The following is a 24,513-nucleotide window of genomic DNA, read 5'->3' on the forward strand; positions in this document are numbered from 1 at the left end:
AATTTGCCACAGGGAGATGTTTGACAGTGTCAGGAAGCTTAACCCATACTCAAAGTGTTCATGACCATTTGTTTATTAATACAAAACATGTAATTTCTATTGGGTGGCTCTGAATTAGGTAGATCTTTTCTGTGATCTAGTCCACTGACTTACAGTCATCTGAATTGAACTCATCCCACTCATCTCATCCTGTTTGCACCTCTTTCAGCACAACAATAAACTGTCATAATGGAACAGTAATGAATGTTACTATCTCTCTTTTAATGTAGTCATTCCTCATGCTTTTCCCCTTTCAGATATTTGTCAAGGAATTGCAGCTGATTTTTTTATACTTAAGTGATATTTTAGTAGGTTCTGGTTTATGGTTATCTTATGCTGTATGCTCCTTATTTTTAGTCCTTTATTACTTTATGCCTTTTGAAAACATATTGCAGGATGTATTTTGTAGGTACACTGAACCACTCTGACATCTTTGTAATTTCTTATGAAAACTTAGGGAACATTGGCAAATATCATTCATGTCAGCAATTTATTCCAAACATACATCTGCAATTATGTTTTATAAATAACAATTTAATTCTGAAAAATTCCATGACAACAACTGGAAAATAGCTCTGTGTAAGACTGTAAGGAAAGGAAGTGTGACAGGTTGTTGCAGGGAATAACTCTTCATGTGCTCGGGCCAAATGCCGTTATAGGATGGTCGAGAGACCTGGGGAAGTATCCTGGCTCTGGGCTAGTCTCTCTTAACATGTCTGTGAATATAAGAGGTAATGTTCTCACTCCTGAAGGGATTTCAAAATTTCAGTCAGGATGTTTTCCTTCCACAGTATAAATACAAACATACTTACTCAGAGGAGAAAGGTTAAGTTCTTGGTTTTGGGATTAAGTCAGAAAGCTGTACATCAAAATATCATTTTCCCTTCAGTTTTGTTTTCCATTCATGGACACAGCATGACCAAAAGTAGGAAATATTTGCTATCTTGCATCTTCTTCTTTTAAGATTGTATCTTTTTCAAATACATAGCAGTGGATAGTTCAGCTGCGCATCCATCTTCTGAGCTCTTACAGCAACCTGAGCCTCAAACATCTGAAAATTCTTTCCTGACTGCCTCTCATCTCTGTCCTCCTTCCCAGGCACATGATCTTTCGCAAAATGCAGTCTGTTAGCTGTCCTTCTTTGTAGGTTGAACTAGTTGTGTGATATCCAACTTCCCGTATTGATTTGGTATATTATTCTTTTCTCGCTCAGCCTTTGTGATGTTGGTTGTTGCTAATTTAGAGGTTTGTTTGTTATGGCTTATAGCAAGTGTTTGTGGAAACATCTTTTTGTAAATGCCCCTCCCATACACCCTCATCCACACAGTAGGACACACCTAAAGAAAGTTTCGTCTTCTGCTAGACTTCATTTCTGAAATGTCCAAGGAAGCAAGGCCTTCTCTGGCTTGTAGAAAATTAAATGGTTCTCTATAAAACTTAGTGGAGTCTAAGTCATAATTTTAGCTTGTTCCAGTGAGAAATCCTTTTCTCTTGAAGTGCACGAAATTCTTTTCTATACTAACAGCGACTTTGGCTCGTGAAACTATTGGGTTACATTCTGTTTAACTGTTGGCCTCCAGTTGCTAACACCCACGTTATAAGGATGTGGATATGTTTCTATGTTGTTCTGTATAATTCTGCATAAGGGTAAGGTTTGGGTTTTTCTTTTTCTGGAAAGATGTTTATAACATCTTTTGTATGAGTCATTCCTTTCAGGTGGACTAAGCTTCATGTCTTCTGTTCACAAAAAGAACATTTGTATAGTTTGAATATCAGTGAGGATGCTTGTGTGCGACGTACTTCACAGCTTCATGTCTAATACATGAAAGGAAGATTTAATGCCATTTTATCCCTAGAATTTGTGCAGGCAACATACCTCAAGAGTGAAGATTAGCTCCTTAAAACTGAAGAAGCCTGATGGATTCAGTGTATCTGGAAATGACTGGCCAAGATCAGAAATAAATGTTATGGAACAAATGCTACCTGAAAGGAATGTTTTAGTTCAAAGTTGCTGTAAGATGGAAGCTGTTTTACGAGATGGTAGTTTTCTCTGCAGTTATGGCTCATAGAATTGTCCAGGCATTTGCAAGCATACTGAGCTAACTAGATGATCTTAGATAATGCTTCCAGCAAAATCTAGAGATAATGCTGCAGAAGAGAACCTGGAGGGCTGGGAAAACCTTGGCATAAGAGAGATTTCAATAAACTCTGGAGGAGCTGCAAGGAACCCCAGTTGTACCTGTGAAATGGGACAGTGAAACATTACGAAATCTCGGGCTGGTGCTGTTTATTGCAGCATCAAGCTGCTGCTCCACAAACACAACAAGGCATGTCCTCCCTAAGTTGGTGTGCCCTTTGCTATCACACCCTGCAGTGCAGTGAGTACAGCACAAAGAGCTGTGAAGGCTTCCTCTGGCATTGCCCAGACTCAAAACTGCCTGGCATCACTCCGTGATGTGGTGCTCATAACCAGCTGAGCATCTGAATTCACTGTCCTCTACTTGCCCACCTCAGTGGGCTTACCAATGATGGAAACAGGCACTGACATATCTTCTGTCCACACTGAGGACAGTTCTCAGTCATGGGCAGATGAAGAAAGCTGAGTAAACTTCAGTTCGTGCAGCAAGCAGGGGCTGTGCTTAAGGAGCGGCTGAACAGTGTGACAAGGCAGAAGTCTTCATTTATCACCAGTGAGTGTCTCTTATAGAACCCGTGTTGTGCATCCTTGGCGCTGGCTGCTCTCAGGTATTCAGGTTAGAGTCTCAGGTGTGTTGGGTATGAGTATTAAAGAGGCGTTTTGGATTCTTTTCTGCTTGAGAGACCTCTGAAAGGCTGCTCCAGAGAAGCTGCGATCACCTGTGCCTCTCACACTGGTATAAAAAAAAGTGTGAATTGAACTGCAAGGTGAGATTTAAAACATGGGACTTGTTTTGAAACAGATTTTTTTTTGCAGTGGGCATAACTAATGGAGACAGCATACAGTCACTGGCATTCAGGAAAACCTGCCCTTGCACATTGACTGACATGCTTCAGGTCACAGCCAAGATAGGAGGGGTTGGAGGAGGAGGAGGAAGATGCCTTGGGGGTGGATGGCACCATAGTTGTTTGCAATGAAGCCTCTTCCCTTTTCCTGTGATTAAACTGTTACGAGCTCCTGCCAAGAAGAGAATGGTGGACTATTTAAGCCTGAAAGGCTCACCCAGTGTGGGCATGAATTCACACAGTGCACTTAAATGGCAGAATTATCATGTGCAACACAGACGTGCGTTCGCAGAGGCTGGGAGAGAATGAAGTCTTTTTTCCTTTGGGGTGTGTGTGGCAGCAGTAAAGGGTGAGGCTGAAATGGCCTCCGTGGTGGGCTGGGGTGATGGCACAGTGATGGGTGTGTGGGCTAAGCACACATCAGCTCCCATGGCAGCACCTTTTCTGAGCTCTGCATTTACAACTTCCTTTGGACTGATGTGCTTGGGAGAAACTGCTGAGGCTGCTGAGCACATTTGTGGGGGTACGACCGGACTGTTACCCACCCTTTTCGGTGCTTCAGTGTGTTGAATCCTCTTCCATCCTTCCTACTTCTGGTCAGGTCTTGTCAGGAAAATTCAATTTGCTTATGTTGCCACACAGAGAAAAACTGTGGAAGATCTATCTGGGGAATATGACTCATTCTCATAATTATACATTATAAACTAACTTCCATTATATAATCATCAAGCAATTTTCTTAACACCAGATAATCCCATAGAACAATATTTCTCCATAGTAAAGAAGAAACCCAGTCCCTGAAGTATGACTGTGTTGGAGGGAGAACACTGTTCTTGTTCTGAGGATGTACACTGCTCTTCCTTCTATTGAGGTCCAGCTGCCTAACACTTAGCATGAAACTGTTCTCCTCTCCACTAAAATTTAAATGACAATGGTTTTTTTCTTATCCCAATAAAAAGCTAGATGTTTGAAAACAGAATAATCTGAGAAAATATGATTCAGATTAGTTGAAATGTATTAGGGCTCAATCAAGTTTATTATTTTAATAGTGGATTAATTGAGAGTTCTAAACAAAAAGTAATTCCCACCTAATGATTCCCAATTATTTACTTTGTAATGAGGGCACAATGTGCTTTGGAATTTTTTTCCCCCCGCTAACTCAGCTGTTGGTGCCTGGCAGCAGTTCCATCCAGATATATTTGGCGTTGAAAATGTTGTCAGTTCCAGCTATTCCCAATGAAAAGTTTTCTCTAAATGCATTTTTGTAATTAGAAATAGTTCTGTCAAAAAAATCTGCCCCATTCTTCTCCTAGCAGTGGGACAGGACACTCAACCAGTGGACTTTGGTTTGTTCCCACAGCCGTTTGTACAACTGTCATGAACCCTGGTGCCCAGCAGGAGCATCTTCAAAGATATTTAGCATTACTTAGTGGAACAGTACACAGTACATATTGTTCATTCTGCTTCTTTCTTCCTATATATATTTATGGCCACATCTCATAAAATAAAGCAGTGTGTTTTTAGAGCTCAGTGAAATTCTATGAAAACCATCTGCATGTGGTCATTCCCTGCATGCCAAAACATACTCAGGCTTTTTTTAAGTGAAGGTTTTTAAAATATCTGCTTTGAAGTGAGAGGGTAAGTCCCCACCTCTCCTGCACTCTTCTGCAAGACAGGGTGTAAGTCTTGGCATCTGCCCACACCCTGAGATGTGTGGTCACGGGGAATAGCCCTGGAACATATCCTCGTTGCATCTGATGGTCCTAACACAGCACATTCACCCACCTGTCAGTTAAATCTGGACTGCGGCACTGGGAGGTGATCTGCTGCCCTCCATGTAAGGGTAGTCAGTAGTATCCAATCCAGCAAACATCTCTCCTTTAGGAAAAAAAATAATTCTTGCATACATTATACTTGATCTGTTACTCATTGTTATTGTAGAGACTAGTACTGATGAAACATTAAAGGGCACCTTCAAAAGATCCACCACCCAATGGAATGATGGCGATTATGATAGGAACAGTAATTAGGTGAGTCAGAGCTGTAAGAGACTGTACAAACCCTTTGGTTGGGAACTCCTCCATTTTGGGTCTAAACAGCCCCTTGCACACCTGACTCTTTGGGGTCTCAGTTAATGCTACCTCATTGGTAAGAGCTTTGCCAGCAAAGGGTCTAAACTGCATCTCTGCCATCGTAACACAATTACAACCCCTGTGGAGAGCCTGGGCTTCACGGTGCTCCTGCCTAATGACATGATGCAAAACATTCCAGTGCCATTTGCGAAACATAAACAGGTATTAGCAAATTGGTGCAGCAAGTTTCAGCCTGGCATCCATTCTGTGCACTTGCACACAGGAGAACACAGCTGGGGTCTTCAAAGAGGCAGGGGGGAAACCTGCGTCGTCTCCTGCAATAGTCACACACACAAAATCAGGTCATGTCAACCTCACTACAAATGTGACCATTGAATACAGGTGAGCGAGCTGGAGCAAGATGTCAGGGCTGATAGCTTGTTCTTTGTTTTCAGCTAGCAGGATCTCCCCAGCACATACCGCAGACACTACTTCATCTGTTTAGCTGAGTATTTCTGTTAGAAGAAAATTAGCCAAGCAATCAGAGCTGGGTTTGCCTCATGCCTCTCCCCGGGCACCCTTCGGCAGTCTCGGTGAGAGCTGAGTGCCCTCTAGAGAGCAGGCTGCAGACTGTGGCACAGGGCCTATGATGTCCGTCTCTTCCTGCATCTCCAAATATCCCATGTAGTGAAACACAAAATGTGTCTGTATCATTTGGCACCGTGGGCACAGGGATTGGCAGCGGCAGGAGGGAATGCTTCCCCATGCCACTGCAGTGCAGTAATTGCATCTTCCTGTGTGTTAGAGGACTGTCCAGTGCAGGTGGCCCTGGACAGTACTGAAATTACTGTATAGTATGCGTCATGACATTTTTATATAACATTATTCTAACTACATATTATTGTATTTTTGTTGTATAGTCGAACAGCAACTTCCATTTAGCCACAGATAGTATTAGCCAAACTTATCTGCATCTCCTGGCGTCTTAGTAAAATGTAAGTCCCACTTTAAGCAGAGTATCACATCTCAGTCTCACATACTGCGATAATGCACTATTTACTCTCCTTGGGTAGGCTGGAGCAAGAATAGGAGAGGACTGTACCAGACCAGGCGCTTGGGAGCAGGAGACTGGCAGGTCGGCATTTTGTTTGGATCTGCCAGTTAAGAACAGCTGACACCTTATGGAGAGATCTGGAAACTACCAAGATGTCTGGTCTGCTGGTGTTTACCAGGCACTTCTCCATTTCTTTGTTCTTCAGCACAAGCAGTATCTGCATGTAATGATAATTTATTATTCCAGCTCCCCTTAAGTTTTTATCTGACATCAAATACAGTGCTCATGAAAAACTTTTGCTTGAGTTTTGGTACAAACTGGATAGACTACCAGTTTTGCCCTGTGTTCTCAGGCAAATGTTTCTCTTTCCTCTGGGAAAAAACCCCCCCAAAACCCCAACCCAGTATAAATATTTTCACAAGTGCTTCAGTCGAGATTTCCTTATGTGGTGGCAAGAGGGAAATGCCAGTGCCAATGGCAGTAGAAAGTGAAAACTCAGATGCCAAATCCACAGGATTTTAGTTTTGATAAGAAACCGTCTCACTTCAGGGAGGATTTGGTTCATGCTGTTTAGGTGAAATCCTGAGCTGGGAGGAGCGAGCAGCGGGTGGCACGTCCGCAGAACTGTGTTTTGTACAAGGGTTTGTACAGTGGTGGGAGCTGCCGGGGAGAAATCACAGTCTGGGAAGAGCAACATGGCAAACCTGGCACGATACCAGAGAAGGTGCGTGTGCTGCTGACATTAACCTCTTCCTCCCCTGGCGCACATCAGCCAGAAACCTGGTGTCAGCCGTTTCTGCTTGCATTTCTTTTCCAGGCGGTGGTTAAAGCCAGGAGAGGCCGCCCTGGGAGCGCTGCGGCAGCAGCTCCGGGCGAGGGCCGGGAGCCAGCGGTGCCTCTCCGAGCGCTGCCTTCCACCATCCCCACTGCTCCTCACAGCCCTGTCCGCCAGGGATCAGCCTTGTTGCTTCTCTGCTTCAAAGCCAAAATGCCATCCTCCCTTTGCCCCCCCCCCCGTCCCCGTCTCCCTGCTTACTGCAGCGCATAAACTGCCCGTGAGCAGAGGCAGAAATGCTATTCCTCCAGGTGGGTGGTATATTCAGGAGTGGGATTTGGGGAAATGCACTTGCTTTTATGCTTCAAATATTTTTTAATTTCTCATCAAAGGACTCCGAAATATTTTACATGTGTTTATGTGTGAGAAATGTTTGTGCCACGTTATATAGGCTATAAAAAGGGCTTTCAGGCCATCTGCTTTTTCCATCCTGTGGGTGTCTCTGCACAGCTATGGATGTCCAACCACCCCTTGGCTGTCAAGAGAAGAGGAGATTCATGATAAAATTTGGATGCTGTCCTCTCAGCGCCTGCTCTGAGCTCTGCTCACAGTCACCCAAGAGAAGAGGCACTTGTATTGCACAGTCCCTCTCCCCAGGCAGATGTCAGATGCAGAAGAGGTGGGATTTGCTCTGTAGAGTGACAGACTCACTCAGATGTGCTTACATTACAGAAGTCCAGAAGACAGGTGAGGTCAGAAGACACCTCCCTCCCCCCAGATGACCGCAGTGCACATCTGTTAAGACATGTATGGCTGACATTATACTCCCCAGCAGCCAACACATCTCACAGTTTAATTCCTGACACATCTGGAGAGCAGCTGGAGGTGTACACCAGGGATGGCTGCTAAGCCAATAATTGTGCATGGATATACACCATCCTGAGCTTGCTTTTTCATGGAAATTTCTGTCACTGATCTCTCTGTTCTCCTTTCATTGACAAGCTCCAGCTCCACTTCCTTCTTTGTTGTTCTGCAATGAATTTAAGCAAAATGCTCTGTGGGAAGCACACATGCATCTGCCTAAACTGGCTCTTCATGTAGATCATGGAGGATGTCATGCAGGAACGGGCAACGTATGGTACAGGCTTTGACAATGAGGAGGTGGACAAGACCTGCAAGGTCAGCAAGGCCGTTCTCTGGCTCCCACTGGCAAAGTAGCTTTGTTCCCAGTGGACTATGATCCTGACCCATTTAGGTGACCCTTGTGCGTGGGTTTCCAGCTTTTCTGGTGGGGTCATTGCAGAGGCTAGCTAGCCTGGCTGAGGTTGTGGTTTGCACCTAGAGCAGCACCTGATTTTCTAAAGCAACTCAGTTTCCAGACACAGGTTTCTTGATTGCATCAGGCAGAAGGAAAGTTTTATTAGAGAAATTTTTTCACCAGCAGGTACATTAGTGATCCTGACTAACTCAAGTAACTTCTAGAGATTACAGCATTACAGAACAGAAGTAGCAGAACAGAGAAGAAGGTGGCCCCAAATAGGCCCCTTTAGATACATGGCAAAGCATCGCTGAGTTACTTCTACTTTCTCTGCATAGAGGTGTTCAGTGAACATTGAGTGTTCTTGTTTTGTCTGTGGGTCTCTCTGTATGTCATCTTCTAGTCCATTCCTCCTTAATCACAAATTCTCCTGCAGGTCACTGGAGAAAAAATGTAGCAACATTATTTGCTTGGAACAGAGATAAAATCCTTCAAATAACAAAAATTTTGTCTGTGTAGTGCCCTTATTTCAAGAATACACTCTGTTAAACGAGAGCAGTTGGCAGACAACCCAGGAAACCCCAGAAATTCCCTAAATAATTGTGTTTTAATGGGAATTTGCACTTGTAAAGTTACAGATTTGCCCTTCTTTTCACTCCTTCAAGACTCTCTTGCTAAGCCTTGTTTGGCTGTCATCTTTACTTCTACTTGCAGATTTTTTTTTTATGCCTCATTTCCCCAGCTTTCTCCTCTTAGTTCTACGGCTCCTTCTTGTCTCTCATTTGCTTTCTGCTACTTCATATTCAGTCAGAGCTCTCTTGAAAACTATTTCTTAGTAACACAGCTGATTTTGCACTGTGGTTGGATCCATTGTAACAGATCACACCTGTAGCATAGTAACTCTCTGAGAAGATACCAAAAACATGTCCTAGGAGCATGTGTTGTCTCCTGGCCTTATTACAAAGGAACAAACTGAAAAAAACTGTTTCTGTGAAAACATGGCTCTTACCTTGTATATCTCCAGTCTTGCAGGGTGGGACTTGGGGCTGGCAATGGGAAGATGAAGTTGTAGTATAGGTGTGGCTTGTCCTAATGACTCCTCCTCCTACACCAGTTCCTACTCCGATTCCTCCTCCATGACTGGTGGGATAAATTTGGTGAAAGGAATAGGGAGTTTTAGAACTTTACATGACACTGCTGACTGGCTACATGACACAAAGTTTCAAACTATGTCTTTTATGGGGGTTAGAGTATTTTACATTGCATTCTTTTTTCACTTTCAGAGTTGCTTTGTGTGTGTGCTCCCCTTTGGCATGGAAATGCAATGCAGAGCATTGCAATTAATTCTTATTTTGACAGTTCTCGCCCATCTTACTATAGAAAAGAGGTTATTATGAATGCTGACATAATACTAGTAGTTACAGTGTTGTAACTAGCAGTTAACAGATTTGATTTCTCTGCATTGCAGATCCCAAGGAGTGCCATTTAGTTCAGATTTGAATGTTCATCACAGTAAAGTTGCTCATGAGACAACTTTTTCATCTCAAAGAAAGCATTAAGATGGACTAAAGATTATATCAGATTCCCAATCTGTAATACAGATCCTTGATATTTTCATTTATTCTGTAGTGGATTTAGAGATCTACATACATAAGGTCCTGCTGTCCTCCTTCCAACAAGCACCGGTAGGTCTGAATCTCCTGCTCCAAACGGCACTTGACGTCCAGTAAGGTCTTGTATTCTTGGTTCTGGCACTCTATTTCTGCTCTTATTTCAGCCAATTGCTGCTCCACGCATGTGATCTGGTTCTGTAGCTCACCGAGGAGGGTGTTGTACTGGCACTCAGTCTCAGCCAGAGAGGATTCCAAATTATTTCTCTGATAAACAAGACAACCAAAGAAACAACATTCATTTAAGTGTCACCCTGGAGTTTAGTATTTCCAATCAAAAAATGAAAGAACTATTCACCACCATCATGCTGATTGGTAGGTCTGGCTGTTCATGCTAAGAAATCCAGCAGTAACCACATCACAGCTGAAAGTAAGCTCACCACCTACCTGGCTGAGCTGAGCTTGGAGATCAATTTCCAGGGCTTGCAATTGGCGTCTAAGTTCAGTAACCTGGTTGTTGCACGTCTCTACCTCCTGGCCGCTTGTAATAACCTCCCGATTCACCTCCTCAATCTGAAAATCACCAATCCAGAATAAAGAGCTTCAGAGAATATCTGCGTAAATGGGACTTGCTTTTACAGAAGCAGAATACAGTGAGTAGCTAGCAAAAAGAAAAGTGAGCAGGGCGAGTTCTCTGTGCACTGGGCGTTAACCGCCAGCTTCAGCTGCTTGCTCTTTTTACAAATCACATTAGCCTCTTGGTTATTAAGTCTCTTTAATCCAAATGTGGAATATCTTAGTTCCAACAACACACCGCAAGGCCTTGCAGCAAATGCTGCCGTTTCAGATGGGACATAACAAACTGGTCAGACAGGCCTGTGTCTCCTGTGGAACACAGCGTATAATGAGTGCTGATCTCAGGCTTCACTGTAAAGGAAGACCTGCTTGTTGTCTCCATGTCTGTTTTCTGAAATGCTCCTCTGCCTTGAAATGTGCATGTCAGTTTGTTTTGCAGCAGGTGTGTGTCGCTCACCTTGCACTCATACCAATCCTCAACTTCCTTGCGGTTGCGCGCTATCAGTGTTTCATACTGGCATCTCAGATCCTCCAAGATTTGCCTGAGATCTGGTCCAGGGCAGGCATTGACCTCCACACTCACGTCTCCAGTTGATTGTTTTCTCAGGCAATTCATTTCCTGAAAATATAGCCCAGATCAGATGCATACTGGCTTTTGAAAGACAACATAGAAGAGCAGAGCTTGGTGGCTAAGAACAGCACTCCCTGTGAGGGGTGCCTCCCAGCTATGGCTGTAAAAAGCACTGGGAGATGGTGCAAGTGTTTCCCCAACAAATCTGTTGGGTAATTTCTTTTCTCATCCACTGGAGTCAGCAGCAACTTTCACACACACCCCCCCCGGCACTCCTAGTGCCAGCGCAACCCCGAGAGCAGCAGCCACCTCTCTGCCAGAGCTCCCACACCACCCACGAGGCAGACAGGTCTGAACCCCAGAAGTGTTTGATGCGAAAGCTGTGGCGTGAAAGTGGTTGATCTTTACTTTTAAATTTAGAGCACATTCGTGTAGGCGAAGTTTTATGTCAGGGCCATGGTGCTCCTAGGGAAAGGGCAGGACCCTACCTCCTCGTGGTTCTTCTTCAGGCAGCAGAGCTCCTCCCGCAGTGACTCCAGCTGTGCCTCCAGGTCAGACCTGCAGAGCGTCAGCTGATCCAGGACTTGGCGTAAGCCATTAATGTCAGCCTCCACGCTCTGGCGCAGGGCCAGCTCCGTTTCATACCTGGTTTGTGCAAGAAAGCAGAAATTCAGAACGGTAACATCTCAACTGTGCTCAGTTTATGCAAAGATCTCCTTTCCCAACTGCTGGCTTTAAACTGTATTTTGTTGTCTAAACTGAATGCACTGTGCATTAGATTTCTGCACTGCACTTAATGTCTGTTATGTGAAAGCTTTCCTCATCTATTTTTTTCCTGCTCCTGATCACTGTATGTTTGATATCACTTATTCAGCTGCATTTCTGTTTTGCTGATCCCAATCTGCACTGGTCTGTGATGGAAATGCACCAACTATACCACTAAGGACTCCTCCCTGCAATGTGGGTCCCCAGCCCTCACCAACAAACGCTGTTGCCAAATGTTTCACCTGAGAATACTAATTAAGGGAGGGCTGGTGACCAAGATCAAAATGCCTTTCATCACTCCATCCTGTCCTAATGCGGTGTTGTACTGAGACTTGTCTGAAGTCTCTGTAATTAGTGCATGGAGACTCCACAAATCAGATGTAAAGGAGCAGGGAGGAGGCAATGGGGCTCATCTACACAGAGGGGCACTCACTTCACGCGGAAGTCATCAGCAGCCATCCTGCTGTTATCAATGTCCAGAATGATCTTGTTGTTATCAATGGTTGCGCAGACAATCTGGAAAAGAGCAGACCATGAGAGATGTTTCACTTCTCTCTGCTGTTATACTCTATAGGTCTATCTAGATTGCAGTTAGGTAGTAACTCTTCACAATTTCCTTTTTCTGTTACCTTCTTACTTCAGTAACCTTGTTCCTTGAGCAGAGCAGTTGCAGGAGGTAGCTTTGCCTCCTTAACTCACAGTCAGTAAAGAAAAGAGATCAACTGTGTAGAGATTGGGAGTTAGAGAGCTGTGAGAAGGGACTTCCCAGTTTCAAGATCTGAAGGCAAGTTCCAAAAATGCTTCACAAAGAAGTGAACCTAAAGAACCTTCCTTAAGACATTAAATCTCAACTGACATTCAAGCTGGTGTGTTCTGGGCTTCAGGCTTAAGGGTCTTCAGGGAAGACAGTTGGAAGGTATCTTTAAGCCTTAAGATCAGCCATAGCTTTCATTGTGGACATAATAGTATCAAGCTGTTTGTGCCACTGTGGCAATCAATTTCAAATACTCCACTTTTCTCACCTGGAATTTATAATGCTTTGTTTGATACCGCGTTTGATATGTATGTTTTGCTCTTGTTCTATAGTTCTCTTTACTTTGCTTTTCCTACTGGGCTGACACCACTGCATTTCCTCAGAGCACACTTGGTGATACCATATTTATAATTGTATAGTCAAAACACAATGTAACAAAGCATCCTTTTCCTTTTTAAGAGTATTATCCCACCTGTATCACCTTGCAGCATGCATCTTTGATATGCACCCACACTCAACAGTGTCACAGGGGAGCTTGCCAAAATTTATGTTTGCGAAGACATTTAGCAGCACCAAAGTTACCTCTAACAATTGCAGTAGATTCTAAATACAGATTCAGAAATAAGCCTTAAATAGGGGAGGAACAACTGAAAAAAGGGGATTACCTGATTTTGAAGATCTTCAATTTCTTTGTAATAGCAGCTGTAGTCCCGGGGCTCACAGGAAAGGCCCTGTGTAGCATACCACTCTCTGATTCTGCATTCCAGTTCAGCATTTTCCTTCTCCAAGCACTTCACCTTGTCCAGATAGGAAGCCAGGCGGTCATTGAGATTTTGCATTGTGACCTTCTCATCGCAGGATGAAAGCAAACAGTCGCCACCAAGACCACCAACAACCACACCACCTCCAAGGCCAAAACCAAGGCCATTGCCATAGCAGTTGCCACCTCCATAGCTCCCACCAGCCAAGCTACCAACACTCAGTCCCCCTCCATAATTCACTCCACCGCAGTAACTCCTTCCAGAAAAACCTCTGCCACTGCCTATCCCGTAGGAAGAAATCCGTGCTCCACCACCACCACCAATGATACAGCTGCCACCACTGCTCCTGCCTTTGCTAGACACAGTAATAGTCTCCTTAATGTTGCAACTCATGGCGACAGCAGTTGGAAATGCAAGCAGAAGCCCAAAGCAAGATGCACAGCTTGATATTAAATCAGACTGCGAGTTGTCCGTTGCCACGAAACTCTATTTATACCTTCCACAGTGGGTGTCACCACTGTTTCTTCTTCCCATAAGGCTGGCTACTCTAGCCATTGGTGCCAAGAATAATTTCTCAAAGGGAAGTTTCCTTTCAAGAATCCTGGTAGACAAGGAAGATACTTTACATGTCTCTTGCTAATTTCAAAAATACATTAGCAATAATGTTTTATGAATCATCAGCTTTTTGTTTATGATGCAAACTTTACAACATTAAGCCAGGAAAAACACTGTCCTAAATTATATACCAGGAAGAAATCATTAAAGGTTATTGCATCAAAGAGCTCTTTATCTCTCATTAATTTATTTTCATTTTATTTTGAGTTGAATAAGCAGTTTTCATGCAAGGTGCTGATGTTGGAATATGTAAGATGAAAAAGAAAGAATAAATACGAAGTTTGACTCTCGAATGATGTATGAGGAATGATGTAAGAACTTTGTGGAAAGATCAGAGACACAGAGATTAACCTTTAAGTCTCTCCATTGGCAAAATGACAACTCCAGAACGCTCTGCTATGAAACAAGTGAGACCGTGGAGTGATGTCTTAATGGACTTGGATGAAAGATTCTTCATATATGACTGTGGCTCTCCAGTAATTCACAAAGGTTTTGTTTCTTTATGTGGAGAGTGTAGAGTAAGGTAAAAGTACTTTAAATATTTCATGTTGTTCAGTGAAAGATATTTCTACAGTTTTCATCATTATGGATAGTGATCGTTGCTGGGGAAGGGTGGGTGTTTTGAAACAGTGAATGGCAGTGGAAACGTCCTATGCGCAATTTCTCTGTCAATATGTGCTGCATTCTAATAAGAGGTTTGGGACTACTGTCCTAGGAAATATAAAGACAGAATTGCTGATTGCCAGCAGAGCAATCGTTGCCCAATACAGTTCTACGCTGGCTTGGAGAAGATGTGTTAAGTACAAACCAGAGGTTCTTCTCTATCACTAATGTCTCCAAATCTTAGCTAGGCAGAGAAATTAAAAGGTAAGAATCCTTTCACTCTTCTGACATCAAAATTCAGGCTAAGCTCATTTTCATGAGATGTTTTGCTAAGACTCGAGAGCAATGGCCTTCTCTCTAGGGAGAACCTGCTTCTACTGGCTGTTGAGCAAGAGACAGGCATTCCACAGCTTTCTGAAACTAACCGTTCACTGTAAGAAATTCTCCAAGCCTACTTCACCAGGGAACAAGTGAGCTCAAACTCTTGCTAAAATCCTCACTCCCTGTCAGGTTTGTGGATTGGAATAGCTATTATTATGGCAAGTAAATAATCCCACTTAGTGGAGGACTGAATTATCCCAGTATTCATGTATTTGCTGATCATTTTATTGCTCTTGTTCTCCTTATTTCTGTTGAAAACATGCCTTCCCTTATCTCTGCATCTTTGGATCTTACTGATCCAGTACAATGAAACCCAGCAGCATTCTGCTGATATCTCCAGCAGGCCAGAGACAAACATGTGGAGAGACTTGCTCAAAGTGATTTACTCAAAGACAAAGAGCACGCCTCTGGCAGAGTCTGCAGTTGAACTTAGGTCTCCTGTATCAGACTGCAGTGCCTGAATGTCAGCCTGTCCTTCATTCTAAGTTGTGCTCCACTCAGTCACAAAATACAAAGGAGCAAAGCTCAGATTAGGTAAAAACTCTAATAAAGCTATTGTGTAGAGGAAGGAATACCTGGATTTCATTACTAGGACTGGAGAATGTAATTGGAGTCAGGGTGTGGTGGTAAGAATGAACCGAAACTGATGTAATACTGCATCGCTTGAAGCTTTGCCTGTCCTGCATATGATTCTTCAGGAGTTTCCCAATAGCTGTCTGCAGCAAGCATCTTTTCTGAGTGAGTGCACATTCCTTCCTCTGCTCCACAGTTATCATTTTAGCACATCAGAATAATGCAGGCAGAAACATAGAATGACTTACTCCTTTGTGGGAGTGGAGGATGTCTACATGCCTATTGCGGTAATTATTGCGGAGAGCAGAGAGGATGGCTCCTGCTCTTCTGACATACCTTGGTCCCCTGTGGGCCTGTAGCTTTATCCATTAGACCCACCTCTTTCTGCTGTGGGTCTTCAGCAGGCACCTTTGCCTGGGATCCTTGCATGGCACACGCTTGCTCTCTTTCTTGCTATTTTTCCTTTTTATCTTCAGGAAATGGGTGCACTAGTTATGCTAAGGTAAAGTTAATAATTGTTCTGAAGACCTTAAAAAAATAAATTAAGCTTTCCCTCCTATTTTCATTCAGTTATTTGAACTCATAAGCTTCCTGGGTCTGTCTCATTAGCACAAAGAAATATGGAAATCTCATGGAAATGTAGTTTCCAGCCCAAGGTTTGCAGCTCCATAATTTGCAGCTCTTTAATATATGGGTTGTTTCCAGGGTGTTTTCTGCTGGGGAACTGTTTATCACAAGCTACCTTCTCATGAGCTGCTTTCCAAATGCGTCCCAAACTTGTAGGTCTACAAACAACATCACAGTGTCTTAGGAGCTGAGTCTGTACAACCCCAGGGGCTTTCCAGAGGCATATTCATAAAGTCTGGACCATTAGAGTCCTTTTGGCCATGTCATTAGCTCTCTTTCACCTCTCAGGAATTTAGGACAGCTCCTTTGTGAAAGTGCATGCTTTGCACCTACTGGACCTGGTGGGAAGGGTGGAAAGGCCTTTGATATGAATACAGGGAATCAGGTGGAGCAGCTAGATGTCAGTAGCAGTTCACAAGAGGAGACTAGCCCAGACCCGGTGGGATTCAGCTGGGGCTCCCAGAAAAAAGTGGCAAGATTTTATATATTGTAGGTTGCCTAGAGTTTCCAGAAGACTGAAAACTGGAAGAGCATCAGTACAGTATCTTTATATTTTTAGAAATGAGAGTGTGAGGACTGGTAGGTTGGGAAGGATTGAGGCCAGAAAGGGCACCAGTGGGTTATCTTACTGTCTGTCTTTGCACTGAACAAGGCAGGAGAAGACAACGGGAAAGGAAAAGGGAAAGACTTGCTTTCTGACTTCTCAGCCAGAGCTCTGAGGACAACTGGGATATACACAAAAGAGTCCAACCAATGGGAATTTCCCATTATAACCATGATAAGTATCTCTTTTGATCTCTTGTGAAGCAGTGGCCTTACACGTCCACTGAGGGATTTCGGCATCAAGTCTGGGACTTTCTGTAGGGCTGGAACTGATCTTTAAAGAAGGCTCAATTTAGAGTCTTGGTTTAAAAGCTTCTACCTATGGTCACTCTTCTGAATCTTTATTGCAGTTGTTCCAGTGCTGCATTTTCTTATTGTGCTCTAGCCCCTGGATACTATTGGGTTTAGTGTCTGGTAGATGAAATAAAAGAAATACCACTGAGACATCTTGTCTCCATGTTCTTTTACAGCAGGAGAAGGGCACCTTTCACCTGCTCCCTGATACATGAATGATTGAGATTCTTCAGACACTTGCTACCTATAGGCCTTGGAGATGCTGCTTTCCTGGAAAGTTTCAGGTTCTGTTAAGTCTGTTTCTGTAGTAAAAGAGAAATTGGTGTCCATATAAAAGAGCTGACACTAAAAAAGTGTGCCACACTATGCTGTATATATGGTCCTGAAATGTTTTTGTCTTTATACCCTTTTCTAGTGCCCCCACCCCCCACCCCGAGGCTGGCTGTTCCATAACCTCCAGCTTTTGATGGCAAAGGAATAACCAGGAGTTTTGCTTTACCAGGTCATCTCATAAGTGAATATGACTCTTTCTATAACAACCACATCGCAGTGTACCAGAAGTAACAGCAGCCATAACCAGTGTTGCTCTTTTAGCTGTGAACCTGCAGGGTGGAGTGGACGTGTAAAACCGGCCACTGCTTGTTTTTCAGGACCAACAGACAATTTAAACCTCAAAACACCCTCCAGGTCATAATGGCTTTTAACTGAAAATTCTCCAAACCCAGAATGACTCTGCAAGCTCACCATGGCCAGTTCCCATGGCTGCACCCACCAGAAGTGCTCCAGGGCCCTCAGTTACCAAACTGCTGCCCTCGCTTCTCTAGGCAGGTCAGTGTCAGGACGCATGCACACCACCATGCCAGTCCACACTGACTCAGCATCAGCTACATGGCTGCTGTTCAAGGCCCAAAGGAGGGAGTGATCTTTGCCTTGCTTGTGAAGTTTAAGACATACTGGCTCTGTGTATCCAAAGGCCCTAGCTGACTTTTTTCTCCATTGTATTCTCTGTTGAGCTGCACTTTTTCAGCTCCCATCCTGCCCTCTCCAGTTCTCCAAAGAAGGTATGTTTAATGTAAAGATGATCTTTCAACAGTTCCTGATGTTCAGGTTGAAACTCTTTGAAATAGAAGGATGACCAGTAAATGACTCAGTCACTATGTGAAAACAGATAGAAAGAAACCTTTTGCCTTCAGTCCTTTTCCCAATGGGAAGATTCCTATAAAATGAAAGGGATAGGTCAGAATATAAGCCATGTCAGCAGAAATTGAATCAGTCGTGGAGACAAAGATTTCCTCTTCAGTCTAATCACAGTCCCCAGGTTGGATGATGAAGTATGAGAGGGCACAGCCCAGATGTGTCAGCACTAGACTGGGGCCGAGGCAATCTGTCTCCAGATGTTCCATCGCTGACTTTCAAAATATTTCTAAAATTGTGTTTTAGCACAATGTTCTGTGGGAAGCACACAGGCATCTGCCTGATTAGGCTGTCTGTGTAGATCATGGAGGATGTCATGCAGGAACGGGCAACGTATGGTACAGGCTTTGACAGTAAGGAGGTGGACAAGACCTGCAAGGTCAGCAAGGCCGTTCTCTGGCTCCCACTGGCAAAGCAGCTTTGTTCCCAGTGGACTATGATCCTGACCTGTTTAGGTGGCCCTTGTGCATGGATCAGCACCCAATTTTCTAAAGGAACTCAGTTTCCAGACACAGGTTTCTTGATTGCATCAGGCAGAAGCAAAGTTTTATTAGAGAAATTTTTTCACCAGCAGGTACATTAGTGATCATATACTACTGGTTAACTCCAGCAATAGTCATGGTGGTTGGGCACACACAGCAATACAGACTGGAAAAAGCAAATAGCAAAATAAAGCAGAATGTGGCCCAACGCTCTGCTTATCCCTCTGACACATTGCTTAGCATTGCTGAGTAATACAAAAGAGCACGCTCCTTGCTCTTTGCAGAGGCATACAGTAAATATTCTCTCTCTTCATCCATGGCTCTGCTTCAGGGTTCTCTTGTTGGATATTTTCATTTCTCTGCTTAATCACAAATCCTTCTGCAAGGCACTGGAGAGATCGAAGGAAACATTACTTTGTTTATAGCAAAAATAAATTCTTTCCCACACTGTCATTCTATACATGTGATCATTTCACAAGCCAATTCAATTAGAATTTCAGATAAATACTGTCCCTTCCTGGAAAGGTCTGATTGTTGCCTGCCAGTCAGGCAGATGGGATTTGTAGCTAGCTGGAGCATGGTCTGCCCTTTTACATAAAAATGCCAAATGGTGGAAGCTGCAGACTTTGTACCAGCAGCAATCTGGATGAGAGAATGGCATCAGGGTCCTTGCCAGAACAATGCCCCTGCTCACACTCATTCTCCTGGACCAACTGTCGCCATATTTCTTTCTTTGTTTTTCAGTTTGGCTGGAAGTTTCCCCTTCAAATAGTACTAGTAGTTTTCTGCCAGTATTCCCATGATTCGTGCTTTTTTTTCTGATTTCTGGGCACTCTACTTTCTCCTTTCTCCTACTCTTTCCTTTGTTCCAGATTTCATGTCAGTCCTTTCTCCACATTCTCTGTGGCTTGCCTGCCTGCTCTGTCATTCTCCTTCCTATCCCCCTTCCCCCTCCTCCCTTTTTGCAGTTCTCATGCTTCCTAGCAGAGTCACAGCTCCTGAAAGCACTTGTAGCCACTCCTCTGTGGCCTCCCATCATGTATTTCCCAGTAGCCTCACAATAAAACTTTCAAATAGCACCTGTAAGCTACGTGGGAAAGATCTTTGTGGCTGCCTGTCCTTGCTGCATTAGAATAGAGAAGACTGTGGAAATCTTGTAGAGTATTGCAGTTTTTACCTTGTATCTCCGCAGCTGCACAGGATGGCATCTGGGCAGATGAAGTGTAAGTGTGGCTTGTTCTAATGATACCTCCTCCTCCTATTCCACTTGTTCTTGCAACTCCTCCTCCTAGACCCGAAGACTGACCAATTCCTCCTTGCTGACTAAGGGGACAGGAAAATAACATTTTAGTGAAGGAAATGACAGATAAACTAGAACTACAGTTTTTCATTGTCTCTGCTGCTCTCAGTCTGGTTTCCTTTTTGGCAGAATATTGCAGTGACCTTTCTTCTTGTGGCAATGGCTGGCACAAGGTAGGGAAGCAGATTATCACCATTGATTACCAGGCAGCCTGAACAGGCCAGTAAGGGTGAAGGAGCTGTGCAGAGCCTCCACCTATTGTTCACTTTGCTGTTATGTTAAAATACCCAGGACACAGGTATTTTATTGTGTCTTTCGGTGCATCTCAAGCCTACTTACATAAGGTCCTGCTGTCCGCCCTCTAGCAGGCAGCGGTATGTATGGATCTCCTGCTCCAGACGGCATTTGACATCCAGCAGGATCTTGTACTCTTGGTTCTGGCATTCCATTTCTGCACGCAGATCAGCCAGTTGCTGCTCCACGCATGTGATCTGGCTCTGGAGCTCAGCAAGGTGGTTGTTGTAGCGACACTCTGTCTCAGCCAGTGAGGATTCCAGGTTGTCCCTCTGAGGAGTGACATGTGGCACAATACAAATACAGGCATGAGAAACACTGCGTTTAACTACGAATTCTTACATCAAAACATAACTGTGAGACAGCTGAGCTTTACACCAGCTCACCACTCACCTGGCTGAGCTGAGCCTGGAGATCGATTTCCAGGGCTTGCAATTGGCGTCTCAGTTCAGTGACTTGGTTATTGCACGTCTCTACCTCCTGACCGCTTGTAATAACCTCCCGATTCACCTCCTCAATCTGAAAATCACCAATCCAGAATAAAGATGTTCAGGGAATGTTTGATGTAAGGCAGATTAAGGAAAGAGCAGAGAAGCTAGCAAAAAACATGAAATGAGAAAGGTTTGGGTGAACTCTCTGTCATCCTAATGGAGTGTGAACCCTGCTCGTCATTCCTCTTGTTCTTCTAATAGTACTGCTGTCCAGTTCTTCTCACTACTTACTGCATTGTAAAGAGTTCCTGCCTCAAGTCTCACTAACATGCAGCACTTCCCATCACCCCATAAAAAGAATGCAGAGTGGCAGTATCCCCTGTGTCACTTGGTCAATTTAAACCAATGCTAAATGCTGTTACAGTATGTTGTGTGGTTTTAACGCGTAATAAATCACTGTGGAACCATTGCCTGGATATCAGCTAGGGAAAATCAGGGCTGTGTACATGTACTCACCTTGCACTCATACCAATCCTCAACTTCTTTGCGATTGCGTTCAATCAGTGTTTCATACTGGCACCTCATCTCCTCCAGGATCTTTCTGAGGTCTGGGCCAGGGCAGGCATTGACCTCCACGCTCACATCTCCAGTCGATTGTTTCCTCAGACAGTTCATTTCCTGGAAACACCACCCAGATCATGTCATTTTTTAAAAAGAAGGAAAAAACTGAGGGAGCTAAGTTGCCCCATAGGTAAGAGCAGAGCCCCTGGCAGAGGCCCTCTCTGCTGGACATTCACAGCTCCTAGTTTACATGTATTGTCTCCATCAACCAGTTGCCCGTCTGCAGCCAGCACCCCAGGGGTAGGGACCACGGAGAGGGAGGGTGATGGATCCTGCATGAATTAACACTTTGGACACGAGAAGGGCAGGACCCTACCTCCTCATGGTTCTTCTTCAGGCAGCAGAGCTCCTCCCGCAGCGACTCCAGCTGTGCCTCCAGGTCAGACCTGCACAGCGTCAGCTGATCCAGGACTTGGCGTAAGCCATTAATGTCAGCCTCCACACTCTGGCGCAGGGCCAGCTCTGTCTCGTACCTGGGAGTGAGAAAGAAAGCAAGAAAGAGTAGTCAGTGTCTGACATCACCATTTGCTCTTTTTTTTTTTCATTTGACCATCCATCTTTCTTACAGTATTTTCCTAACTAGCCTAACAGGATTCTAAGAAAAGCAGTCTGAGGCTTGCTCCATCAAATCTGCCCTCAGTCTGCCTTCTCTGGAACTTTTTCACTGGGATGGAGGTGTCACTCACCGCATTTCTGCGCTCCAAAAGGGAAAAAAAAAAGCTTCCACTTTGAAAGACACCATGTGCCACAATGGCAGCTCAGGTGAACCCACGCTTGCTCCCTTTTTCCAGATCCCTTCTGCTTTCTGAAGAACTCTAATCTCTGCTCAAAACCATCTTGTTGTCCCAAATTTTCCACCCTGGAACTGCCACTAATTAAGGCAACTCTAGAGGCAATGGATGAAAGAGCTTTTCTGCATAGCCTCCAGCCTGTCCTGACCAGAGAATCACAGGAGACCTGTCTGAGAGCTCCTTCTCACCAGCTCTGTGAGCGGGAGCACAGTGACAGAGGAAGGGGACAGCTGAAGGGTACTCACTTCACTCGGAAGTCGTCGGCTGTCATCCTGCTGTTGTCGATGTTCAAAATGATCTTGTTGTTGTCTATGGTTGCGCAGACAATCTGACAAAAGAATATTCACTCCTGAAGCCTCTTCTCTGTATCCTCAGGCTCAAGTGTACCCATTGACAGGTGCTACCAGACCTAACCTCTTTCTCTCTCTCTTTTTTTTTTTTTAATATTGTTTAGCAGGCATGGGGGAGTTGAGGATTGCAGCAATCAGAGGGGTGAGTGTTCAGTGAAGTACAGTGAAGGCATTAAAATGATAAAATACGTGGTTCAGATACGGACAGTCAGAGAGGTATAATTAGTGTTGTCCAGCACCTGCCACAACCCACCTAACCTTTTAAATCTAAATCTTACTTTCATGGATAAGAGGTTTAAAAGCTTTGTTTTAGGACTTAATTATAAGTGTCTCTCTTTCTGTCTGTTTCCTGGATTATTTTCACTTTATTCTTCTTTGTGCGTTGACATCCTAGAATTTTTGCCAAACACACTTTGGAATAATTTTTAGTTTTAATTTGCATACTCAAGATGTGTTATGGTAATGCTCTTTTTGTTCTTATTTTTAATTAGATGTCCTATATTTCCCAATTCTCTATGAAAGAGTAAACTTGTAAAAAAGGAAATAACATTTAACTGGAATTCTGCAAGACTGATGACAGAATTATAATAATTCAGGCAAATTAATGCGATCCATTATTTATTTCTCTTTTAGCTGCTTTCTTGGCATATATCTATTCAAACACCTTGGCACAAACCTAATTCAGAAAGACTACTGAGCCAGTCCAGCTGTATTCCATGAAGATAACATTTTGCCCTTCAAATATATCTGATTAATAAAAGCAATGGAAACAGTCCAAACACTCAAGGTTTTTACCTTTGAGCTCTAGGGCTTTCTACAGGCAGTTGTCTTAATGGCTGTTTACAAAAAGCATTTTACAACAATGGAATGTTACTCTCAATCGCTGCATTAAGTTGTGAACCAAGACCGTGGGAGAAGCTTACAAGGGAGAAAGCAGCTGAGAAATGATGTTACCTGATTTTGAAGATCTTCTATTTCTTTATAATAGCAGCTGTAGTCCCGTGGCTCACAAAAAGGGCCCTGCTTGGCATACCACTCCCTGATTCTGCACTCCAGGTCAGCATTTTCTTGTTCCAGGCACCTCACCTTGTCCAGGTAAGAAGCCAGGCGGTCGTTAAGATTCTGCATGGTGACCTTTTCATCACCAGAAAGAAGAATGCCATCACCAGCAAAACCGCCTCCAACTACCCCTCCACCAAGACCAATACCAAGGCCACCTCCAATGCCACCGCCAAAGCGAGCACTGCCACCGCTGAATCCAATGCCTGAGCATCCTCCGAGGACAGCGGCTCCTAAGCCACCTCCATAGTTTCCACCAACCAAACTGCCAGTGCTCAGTCCTCCGCTGTAATTCACACCACCACAGTAGCTTCTACCAGAAAACCCTCGGCTACCACCTATCCCGCAAGTTGTGTATCTTCCAGAAGAGACTGAGGAGATCCGTGCTCCTCCACCACCACCACCACCACCAATAACACAGCTGCCACCACTGGTCCTGCCCCTGAGAGAGCCAGTTGTCTGCTTAATACTACAACTCATTTTGAGGACAGCTGCAGATCCAACCCAAAGCCCAAAGCAAGATGCACAGCTTGATATTGAATCAGACTGCAAGTTGTTTGTTGCCGCAGATCTCTATTTATACCTTCCAAAGGGGGTGTCACCTATAAGGTGTTTCTTCTTCCCACGGGGCTGGCTAGTCTTGCTGTTTATGCCAAGAATAAATAGCCCATAGGCAGTTTCCCTCTAGAAATCCCAGTTCACAAGGAAGATACTTTACATGTCAGCAGCTTATTCCAAAAAGTAAAATAATGTTTTATGAGTCATCGGCTTTTTGTATGATGCAAACTTTACAACAAGTCAAGAAAAAAAGTTGCCCTCGATTATGTACAAAGAAGAAACATTGGTATTTATAACATCAAAGTGCCTTTTATCTTTTATTAATTTGTATTTATTTTATTCTTAGTCCAGTAAACATTTTTATATCACATGCTATGGTAGAGTACGTGGAACAAAAATGGGAAATTAATATAAATTCTCACTTCTGAAAAGTGTGAATAAGAGTGACTGTAGTAGTGAAAAGACCAGGGATATCATGGTGTAGATGTCTGTCACCTGGCTCAGTGACAGACAGTAGGTC

At 43.9% G+C, this 24,513-nt stretch overlaps 2 protein-coding genes across 2 annotated transcripts; both read right to left on the reverse strand.

Moving 5' to 3' along the window:
* Nucleotides 1-8,308: 8,308 nt before the first annotated feature.
* LOC128140972 (keratin, type I cytoskeletal 19-like) lies at nucleotides 8,309-13,702 on the reverse strand. The gene is made up of 8 exons (XM_052785464.1): nucleotides 13,122-13,702; nucleotides 12,136-12,218; nucleotides 11,426-11,582; nucleotides 10,824-10,985; nucleotides 10,238-10,363; nucleotides 9,831-10,057; nucleotides 9,190-9,320; nucleotides 8,309-8,620 (listed from the first exon to the last, which is right to left on the reverse strand). Exons 1-8 carry the CDS (start codon nucleotides 13,608-13,610, stop codon nucleotides 8,595-8,597), a joined length of 1,401 nt encoding a protein of 466 aa, XP_052641424.1. The 5' UTR covers nucleotides 13,611-13,702; the 3' UTR covers nucleotides 8,309-8,594.
* Nucleotides 13,703-18,623: 4,921 nt separating this feature from the next.
* On the reverse strand, nucleotides 18,624-24,005 carry LOC128140973 (keratin, type I cytoskeletal 19-like). Its single transcript, XM_052785465.1, has 8 exons — nucleotides 23,331-24,005; nucleotides 22,272-22,354; nucleotides 21,552-21,708; nucleotides 21,131-21,292; nucleotides 20,577-20,702; nucleotides 20,229-20,455; nucleotides 19,767-19,912; nucleotides 18,624-18,978 (listed from the first exon to the last, which is right to left on the reverse strand). Exons 1-8 carry the CDS (start codon nucleotides 23,913-23,915, stop codon nucleotides 18,953-18,955), a joined length of 1,512 nt encoding a protein of 503 aa, XP_052641425.1. The 5' UTR covers nucleotides 23,916-24,005; the 3' UTR covers nucleotides 18,624-18,952.
* Nucleotides 24,006-24,513: the final 508 nt, after the last annotated feature.

Source organism: Harpia harpyja, chromosome 4 (genome assembly GCF_026419915.1).
Source record: "Harpia harpyja isolate bHarHar1 chromosome 4, bHarHar1 primary haplotype, whole genome shotgun sequence".
NCBI classification, from domain to species: domain Eukaryota; kingdom Metazoa; phylum Chordata; class Aves; order Accipitriformes; family Accipitridae; genus Harpia; species Harpia harpyja.

What these genes read in the sequence shown, in the direction of transcription:
- LOC128140972 (XM_052785464.1), bottom strand. Translation starts at nt 13,610, where the DNA reads ATGAGTTGCAACATTAAGGAGACTATTACTGTGTCTAGCAAAGGCAGG. An exon ending in GCTGATGACTTCCGCGTGAA is followed by an intron (nt 11,583 to 12,135) that starts GTGAGTGCCCCT and finishes TGCACAAACCAG; the next exon opens with GTATGAAACGGAGCTGGCCC. An exon ending in AGGATTGGTATGAGTGCAAG is followed by an intron (nt 10,364 to 10,823) that starts GTGAGCGACACA and finishes GGTGATTTTCAG; the next exon opens with ATTGAGGAGGTGAATCGGGA.
- LOC128140973 (XM_052785465.1), bottom strand. Translation starts at nt 23,915, where the DNA reads ATGAGTTGTAGTATTAAGCAGACAACTGGCTCTCTCAGGGGCAGGACC. An exon ending in TAGAAGATCTTCAAAATCAG is followed by an intron (nt 22,355 to 23,330) that starts GTAACATCATTT and finishes TTCTTTTGTCAG; the next exon opens with ATTGTCTGCGCAACCATAGA. An exon ending in GGCGGACAGCAGGACCTTAT is followed by an intron (nt 19,913 to 20,228) that starts GTAAGTAGGCTT and finishes CTGTCCCCTTAG; the next exon opens with TCAGCAAGGAGGAATTGGTC.